The 9780-nt window shown below is 30.1% G+C and overlaps 1 protein-coding gene across 1 annotated transcript; it reads left to right on the forward strand.

Annotated features, from left to right (window-relative positions):
• The first annotated feature begins 6008 nt into the window (after positions 1-6008).
• Positions 6009-6740, forward strand: LOC107831157 (uncharacterized). Its single transcript, XM_016658894.1, has one exon. It carries the CDS (start codon positions 6009-6011, stop codon positions 6738-6740), a length of 732 nt encoding a protein of 243 aa, XP_016514380.1.
• The last annotated feature ends 3040 nt before the right edge of the window (positions 6741-9780 follow it).

A 9780-nucleotide genomic window follows, 5' to 3' on the forward strand; every position in this document is an offset into this window, starting at 1 on the left:
CCTTCTTTCAACGATCTTTTCCTTCTTTTTCAAAAGACCCCCCCCCCCCTCCATTTCCTCATGTTGTCCCCCTCCTTTCTCCTCCCTTTTTGGCTTTTCTTTATTTTCCTTCTTTTTCAAAACCAAATCACTTTGTTTTCCTCCTCCTTTTTTTGACTTTTTTTTTGATGAGTTCATTTAGTAAAAGAGAGTAGAAATGTGGTTGTTTGGGAATAATTGTGGTGGTGATAAAGTATGTGCTAAATAACGCAAGAAAGTTGGCAAAAATTTAAGCATGGTCAAAAATTAGGCGCTCACGATCCTCTATGTCAACATATTCTTTAGATTCAAAAGTAGTGCTACTTCGGGTGCTACGCTACTGCACCCGAAGCTAAAGTTTATATGGAGATTCTATTCTACGTTGGGTTATAGCTTTAAAAGATTTCTACTATTAGTTGGTTTCAAATTCCTATAGTTAAGGCAAACTGCAGATTTTATCCAACATTCTGTTTTCTTTATTGGAGTTGGTTTTGAACTCCTATATTTTAGGGATTAAATTTTACCATATTACCCAACGTTTTATTTTTCTTTCAAAGAAATAAATTAATTTTGAAGGGTATAAAAGTCATCTAATATTTCAAGAATATTTTTGTCGTTCAACATTTAGTGTAAAATATTCATGCTTTTATAATAAATAGTCTTAGGGTACAAGCTTTGCGCGTGTACACTATCTCAATAAGAAAGAATTTTAAAATATTAAATAAATAATATATTAAAATATTATGTTTGAATAATAAAATAAAAGCTAATATTCTCTAAAATGATGAATCTTCATACAAATTCTCAATCATCAGTCAATATATTCACCTACAAATTTATTTTAATTTTTTAATTCACTCGCTTTAAATTCATAAATTATCATGCTTCTTTTTCAATTTCGGCAATCACATATAATCCTTTAAAACTTAAGAATTTTTTATTTTTATTTTTTAAAAAAAAGTTATTCACTACTTCATTTTAGAAGACTCAAACAGGATTAACAAATTGATAGAAAATAACAATTTTTTTCGAGATCAAAATGCAGATTATTTAATTTTATTATATGAATTATTTTCAACAGATTAGAAAAAAAATAAATTACTGTAGCTCATTATATAATCAAATTACATAATTATACGAAAAAAGGAGTTTTAAAAAAGGAAAGAAAAATAAATAATACTATAACTAAAATTTTTTAACCAAAACAAAAGTGCACGTCAAGGACTCTTAAACAAATATTTTTATAACAAAAAGATAATTATATAATTTTCCATGTCAAAGTCCTAAATATTAGGCAACTAATTAAATGATTTTTCCTAAATATAGAAATATTATTAAATAACACATTTAAGTTATAAAGTAAAAATTTTAAAAATATATAAGTTATTGAAATAATGAATATTGATATCGCTGATCTAGGCGAGAAGTAAAATAAACAAAAACTTTTTTCAAAAAATATTAAATTATATTTAATTCTTAAAATATAATTGTAACTAAAAGAGAAAAATACCTTTTCAAGATAGAATTAAATTGTTTCCAACTCCAAAAATTCATAACATAAAAATTCGTACCTCTTTTCTTCAAATAAGAAAGAGTTTCAGTAGTTGTTCAATTTTTTCCGTTAATGGCTTTGAATCTTAAGTTTAATGGTTTCTGGTGAGATATTGAAGATTTTGAGTTTCCAATGTCTTTCAACGTAAGTTAATTAATATATTTGGTCATAAATTAGAACTTTACTTTATACAATATAGTTGATTTTAAGGTCCTAAATATTAGGGCTTCCTATATAATAATTCAAATATGGGAAGTTTTAATAAATACAATTTTATTTGATTTTTAGGGTAAATGATAATTTTGTCTAGTGTGAAATCTTTTTTTAAAGGGCAAAAAAGACGAACGACATTTCGCTAAGGGTCTTCGTGCTTTTAATAGAGTATAGACTAGTTACTATGTACGTGCATTGCATGTAAATCTTTAGTCAAAACTTTGATATGAAAAAACAACTAACTAAATTTGTAACAAATTATTTACAAAATGAAATAATCATTGTTGCTTTATCATATTCAAAGCAATAAAATATTAATTATACAAATATTATGATAAATCAAGTCCAACTACTAAAAAATCAGGGTTTAGCGACAGACAAATTCTGTAGCTAAATAGAAAAATTCGTCGCTAATCTCATTTAGCGACGGATTATCAAAAGATTCTGCTAGCTACGAGCGTTTTAGCGACAGATTAGCGACGACGTTCGTAGCTAATTCCAGTTTTTTTTGTAGTGATCCATGATTAAAGATTTTAGAGAAGTATGTATTTTTAATTGCTTCTAAAAATAATAGCATATAAATATTTTTTTGGTATATATGTGAATTATGTATATAGTATACATAATTTATATACTATTTGGCTAACTAATATAATTATTTTGACAAAGCGATTAATTTTGTATTTTGCCCTGGATTTAAGCATTGTGTACTCCATGGTTATTTAATAAATTACAAGAGATTTCGATTTTTGTACATTTTTCACTCAAAATGATCACCTTTCTCCTTAAAATATAATAAAAATAATAGTCACAACTATGTAAGAAAAAAAATTACATATGACACCTATTAAGATGATTTTTTTTTAAAACATATAATGTAAGTTTTTGAGAAGTTTTTTCACAATTTTTGAACATATGCAAGAATAATAAAATACATGATTAATCACATGAATCACATAATTGTGTCGAGTTCGTATCTTTTTACTTGAAAATGTTATCGAAAATTACGAAGAAGTATAGGATAAATTTGAAACTCATTTCAATCGTTTGAGTTAAAACAATTTTAATAATTTTGGATAAATCTCCACTATTTAAATATATACTATCGAGAATAATCAAGAATTATGTGGACATGAATAATAGATACATTTAAAAATACCTTAAATAGTACAAACATTTATTTTATAAAATAATAAATATTTATTATCTAGAATAAGGTAAATATGAAAAGATAGATAATTTGAAAAACAAAAATTAAATTCATAAAATCAATATCCTTAGAACAATACACAAAGATAAAATCAATACCTTATATTATACAAGCTTCCTATTTGTTTAGAAAGTTCCAGTTGATTTTTACATTCTGTATGAACATCGTAATATATTTTTGTTTTTTGTACCAGAACCATAATTGTGTTTCACTTACTTTAAATTATTTTTAACCAATCATCACACATAATATATTAATAATAATATTCTAAATATTTTGCTTTTTATTTTAAAATAAATTGATGTAACATTAAATTGGAAATAATTTATGGCACATGAGCATCTAATAAAAATAAACCAATCAAATGAAAAATTTGTTAAACTTCGATATATAGAAGACTTGAACGAACTTGTTCTAGGAAAAAATCTAACATATATCCATCGATTATCTTTGAGAAATTTGTAAAGGAATCAGTTACTCATACTGAAGTAAAAATAAATAAATTAAAGAGAACAATCTCATTTGTATTATTAGAACCACCTTATTATCAAGTAAAAGAAAAATATTCATATAAACTTGCCCTTATATTTTTTTTAATTTAAAAGTAGATGTTATATTTTAAAAGACTATAATTTAATTATATTTTTATTATATAACATTTTAAAAATTAACTTAATTTATTATATAATAACTCATCATATAGGAACACATAATATATCATATAATTTAGTTTTAGATTTATATGAACTATACAAATTAACTTTAAAGAGTAGTAAGAATTTTTCAATTTGTTTAAATGTTATAAATGTTTCTAGAGCATAGTACTAAATTTTTCATTTAGTACGTTCCGTGTTTCCTTGTTTGTTATAGAGAATTGTAATTAGGAACAATAATTCTTTTTAATAGAAAATTATGGATGTGCTTTTCTTATTCAAGTAGGATATTTTATATGATTGGCAATATGTTTAGTTTAAATTGAAAAAGAATTCTATTATTAGGTAATTTACTATTAGATCCTTAAATTATACAAATATTTAAGGCATAAAAGTCGATCAAAATTTCAGGTATATTTTAGTCAATCAACATTCAACATAAATTATTCGTGCTTTTATAATAATACTAATCTCTATGTACGTGCGTTACACGTAAATTTTCAGTAAGTATTTATACGAAAGAACAATAAATTGACAAAAAAGTAGAAGTATATAAGAAGAAAAAATCATGTCAAAAGCAATTGGTCATAGAAAAGATGCACCTTTTACATGTTGAAAATTGGTATCATTACATTAAAATAATATTTAATTCAAAATAATTGGAGTCCTATGAACCAGCATAGATGATCAATTTTGTCACGTTGATTACATATTATATGTATCCGTAGAGCAGAGAAATATAGATTGTGATCATATCTTGCCTAATATTTCTTTACAAATAATGTGTTTGATGTATGTTTTTTTCGAATAATGTGTATAGTACAAATTTAGTTACTAAGCAATGTGGTCTTATATTCAAAGTAAAATTAGTTGTATTTTAAATCCAGAAATATTACGAACGCGTAACTAGGGCAAATAGTGTTACAACATATGTTAGTAATCTTTCCACGATTAAGTGATGAATTTTCTAACTTTAAGTAGAATTGCCAGTTGATATATTTGCATCTTCAAAACAAAGAAAAGACCAAAAAAGAAAGATGCTCAAAGTTTCGATTTTGGTTTCGCATGTGAATTTTATTGTTTGGGTAGATTTGTGTGTTTGGATTCCTTTGTGAAAATATTTTTCAAAAGATTTGAAGGTTTTTTAATATAAATAGAAAATGGTAAAAGAAAAAATATTTCTGTAATCAGCTCGAACTATTTTCTTGTACTACCGGTACTCTAGATTTCATTCCATGGAATAATGTAATCCCTAATCCATTATATAGTATGCTTCATAGCGTTAATGTCTACATGGGATCAGTATGGTTTTGCAACTTTGAAAACATATGGGATTCTATTGTTTTGTGTTATTGTCCAACTTGAATTAGTATAGTATTGCATTCCATTACTAAATCAAAAAGAGAATTAATTATTAATTTATATGGACTTCAAATATTATCTATAACATGTCGTTCTTGTCAATATCTAATTTGGTCGAATAATCTATATATTATCTATAATATATCAGAATGCTTAATATAACAAATAATGTATTGATATGGAAAATAACTTATTAGATATTGCACACAAAAAAGTGACTTAATATTCCAACAATTAGATTAATAGAAATTCAATTGGACAAAAGCATTAGTAAAATGGTTGACATTAAAAATATGAGACAAAACTTTTAAATTCTGAACCATATGGTTACACTAACATCATGCTTAAAATTTAAACATAAATATTACGTTGATGTTTAAGACTTTGATGTCCAAAATTAAAAAATATGACAAAAATAAAGAAGTACGACACAAAAACAATTACAATAAAAGTTAAGATGTCATTGTTTTTTTTACTTTTTATAAAATTTCTAAATCACTTTATGTTGCCGATGAGACACAACAACAAAATGATAGAGAAGATAGGGTTTCTTTTTTAGAAGGCCACGTTGGGCTACACGGGTTACAGGCAGCTATTGGGCCTATTGGGCCTTCATCGGATTATTTTCTTTCTTTTATCACATGGGTTGTTCATAAGTATATAGTTAGAGTAGCTTTTAGTAACCTCTAGAACGGGGTAATTATGTAAATGTTCCTTTTTAGTCAGGTGTGATAAGTGTAGATACAAGTGAGGAGGTTAGTTAGTTAGCTAATTGTATATATCTTCATTTTCTGTCTTGTAAACGGTTACAGACTTGAATAGAAGACAAATTCATTTTGAGTTCTTTAAAATTTCTCTCTCTAAATCCAACATGGTATCAGAGCATCTGCTCGACCCAGTTGATTTTCTCTACTGTTTTGTTACAAATTCCTTCTAGATCCTTTGATTCTCTACTCAAATTCATTGAAATTCTTCAAAACTTCTCCTTGAAGCCGTTTTGATGGCAGCAACAGCGACTAAAATCGATGCCGATCATCCATACTTTTTGCATGCTTCTGATTCTCCTGGAATGTGTCTGATTTCTCCTTCTTTCGATGGAACTGGATACGGAGGCTGGAGAAAATTAATTTTGATTGCTTTATCTGCTAAAAACAAGCTAGGTCTTATTGACAACATCTTAATCAGGCCTAAGGATGATTCACCATATCTGAGATACTGGATAAGGTGTAATGACATGGTGTTTGCTTGGCTTTTGAATTCCCTTACTCCAGACATCAGGCCAAGCGTAATTCATTCTAAACCTGCGAGGATTCTGTGGAAACAACTTGAGGATAGGTATGGGCAGTCAAACCTAGCACAGTCATTTGATTTGCAAAAACAACTATTAGAAACAGTGCAAGGATCCTCCGACATTGCTACTTATTTCAACAAGATAAAAGCTATATGGGATGAAATAGAATTTCTCGATGCAAAGACTGTATGCATTTGTGTTGATTGTAAGTGTGGAGCTAATGATAAAAATGATGCACTTGAAGAGAGACAGAAATTAGTTCAGTTTTTAATGGGGCTAAATGAGCCATACACTAGTGTTAGGGGAAGCATCATGATGATGCATCCTCCACCTAATATTGATAGGGCCTATTACTCACTCTTGCAAGAAAAAAGGCAAAGAGGGATACAGAACATGGGACATTATCCTAGTGAATCTGGTTCATTTGATGTGCCGACATAGAGGTTTAATTCAACTCAAGTGAAACCAACAAACTCTACAATGAATACTGGTGGTTATAGTTTTTGAAACAATCAAGACAACAGGAGAAGTCTAAATTGCAACTATTGCAAAAAATCAGGCCATACAATCGACAAGTGCTATAAACTTCATGGTTATCCACAGAATTTCAAGCCAGGGTTCAAACAAAGAAGATTTCAGAATCCTATTCAAGGAAATGCAGTAACAACAGATGAAGGTTATGGTCAAGTTCAATCTATGATGTAGAAGCAACCATTGGTATAAAGCAAGAACAACTAACACAATTAATGGAACTACTTCAACAAGTTAAAGTTGGTCAGGAAGCTGTAACAAATTCTGAAACCAATATCAATGCTAATTGTGCTGGTACATGCTTGCTTATTCTTTCCTATTCACAAAACAATCTTAGGAGTCATATTTGGATTCTTGACTCTGGTGCTTCAGAACACATGACCTTTGACTCTAGCATCATTGTTAACATCAAACCATTACCTAATCTTGTTAATTTTAACCTTCCTAATTCACAAAGAGTAAGAGTAACTCTAGCAGGACAGAGTAAGAGTAACTCTAGCAGGACAGGTTACTATACATCCAGATTTGACTTTACATCGATTTCTTTATGTCCCAGATTTTAAGTTCAACCTAATTTCAGTTAACAGGCTGTACACTCATTTCAAAGTTCTTCTTACCTTTGCTGAAACTTGTTGTTTGATGTAGGACCTTTCTTTGAGAAGGCCTCTGGTCCTTGGTGATGTCAAAGCTAGTCTCTACCTTTTCTACTCAACTCACAAGCTTGTTGATTGCCTGCGTTCAAATAAAGCTGTTACACTTTCACAAAACTCTTCTCAAACATGTTGCACTTCTTATACTATGTCTAATTCTGTTAATATTGATAAAAATCTGTGGCATGTATGGCAAGGACATTTACCCATTTCTACCATGAGATATATTTCTGTCTTACCACAATCTACTATTTTTAAAGAAGATATTCTTTGTTCCATTTGCCCTATGGCTAGACAACACAGATTACCTTTTCCAGACAGCACAAGTTTTACTTCTCATATTTTTGAACTTATTCACATTGATACCTGGGGACCTTATAAGGAACCCACCTACAACGGTTTTAAGTATTTCCTTACTATTGTCGATGACTTTAGTAGGGGTACTTGGACATACCTACTGAGTACTAAAAGTAATTCTTTCACTGTTCTCAAATCTTTCATAGCTATGGTAGAAAGACAATTTGAAGTCAAAGTCAAGAAAGTTAGGTCTGATAATGCCTTTGAGATAGGAAGCAGTCTTGCTGCCATAGCTTATTTTTCTTCCAAAGGAATTATTCACCAAACCACCTGTGTTGGGACCCCTTAGTAAAATGGTATTGTTAAGAGAAAACATAAACATTTGATGGAAACCTGTAGGGCTCTTCTTTTCCATTCCAAAGTACCCATTTGTTATTAGGGGGAATGTCTCCTTACTGCCACTTTCCTTATTAATAGATTTCCTACCAAACTTCTACACTACAAGTCTCCTTATGAAATATTGTTCCACAAACCACCTGACTATACTTTTCTTAGGAATTTTGGCTGCTTATGTTTTGCTTCTACTTTGCCTAATCTTAGAGGCAAACATGATCCAAGGTTTATCACTTGTGTATTCTTTGGTTATCCTACTGGTAAGAAAGGCTACAAGCTATTAAATTTAGCAAACAATAAGATCTTTTTCTCTAGAAATGTGATTTTTCATGAATCTATTTTTCCTTTTACACATCCTACCACTACTTTCTCTCAGTTATTTCCTATTTCTTCCAATATTGATTTTTCTACACCACAACCTCTTACTTCTTCTGATTCGTCTATTCCTCTCCTTACTACTGATTCTCTTGTTCCTATTTCCTCTCCTGCTTCACTTCCTCCATCTGTTCCTGGTCCTGTTCCTAGTTCACCTTCTACACCATCTTCTACTCCTTCTACTTCTTCTAGTGTTTCACCTACCTCCTCATCTACACCTCCTTCTCATCCTTCTATCAATCTTGCTTCTTCTTCTGGTGTTTCTCATGATGTCTTGCACAAATCTTTAAGAGAACACAATGCACCTAGTTATTTGTCTGACTATATCTGTGGAGCAGTGCACCTAACTGATGCCTCTCACTCTTGTTTTATCTCACATGTTTTCCCTTCTACTATTTCATCCAATCTACTTTCTACTCTTAATCAAAGCCTGTTAAATTCCGTACCTAATGTTCATGAGCCTTCTAGTTATTCTCAGGCAGTATTGGACCCTGGTTGGCAAGAAGCAATGGCAAAGGAGCTTAATGCTTTGAAGGCCAATGATACTTGGGAGGTAGTTCCATTACCAGTTGGTAGAAAGGCCTTACCTTGTAAGTGGGTTTACAAGGTTAAACTAAAATCTGATAGAAGTGTCGAAAGGCTCAAAGCTCGTTTGGTTATTCGAGAGACACTCAATGAGAGGGGATTGATTTTACAGAGACTTTCTCTCCTGTGGTCAAATTGACCACTATTAGATGCATTCTTGCTATTGTTGTCAAGAAGAATTGAGTACTTTATCAATTGGATGTGAATAACGCTTTTTTACCTAGGGATCTACATGAAGAAGTCTATATGAAATTTCCTGCAGGCTTAGACCCTCCTGCTCCTAACCTAGTTTGTCGTCTCAAGAAATCTCTCTATGGTCTTCGCCAAGCCTTTAGGTAGTGGTATTTCCGCTTGACTGCTGCTCTCAATTTCAAGGGTTTAACTCACTCTCTTAACGGTTACTCTCTTTTTTACAAAAAGAGTGGTGATTCTGTTTCCCTAGTGGCTGCTTATGTAGATGATATTTTACTAACATGCAACAATATTTATGAGCTGAATGATTTGAAACAATTCCTAGATCATGAGTTTAAAATTAAAGACTTGGGGAACTTATCTTATTTCTTGGGCATGGAAGTGCTTCGTGAGCCCTCTGGTCTTATTCTCTGCCAACGCAAGTTCACCCTTGAACTTCTCACTGAATTTGATTGTCT

The sequence above is a fragment of the Nicotiana tabacum genome, chromosome 20 (assembly GCF_000715075.1).
Source record: "Nicotiana tabacum cultivar K326 chromosome 20, ASM71507v2, whole genome shotgun sequence".
Taxonomy (NCBI): Eukaryota; Viridiplantae; Streptophyta; class Magnoliopsida; order Solanales; family Solanaceae; genus Nicotiana; species Nicotiana tabacum.

What these genes read in the sequence shown, in the direction of transcription:
- LOC107831157 (XM_016658894.1), top strand. Translation starts at nt 6,009, where the DNA reads ATGGCAGCAACAGCGACTAAAATCGATGCCGATCATCCATACTTTTTG.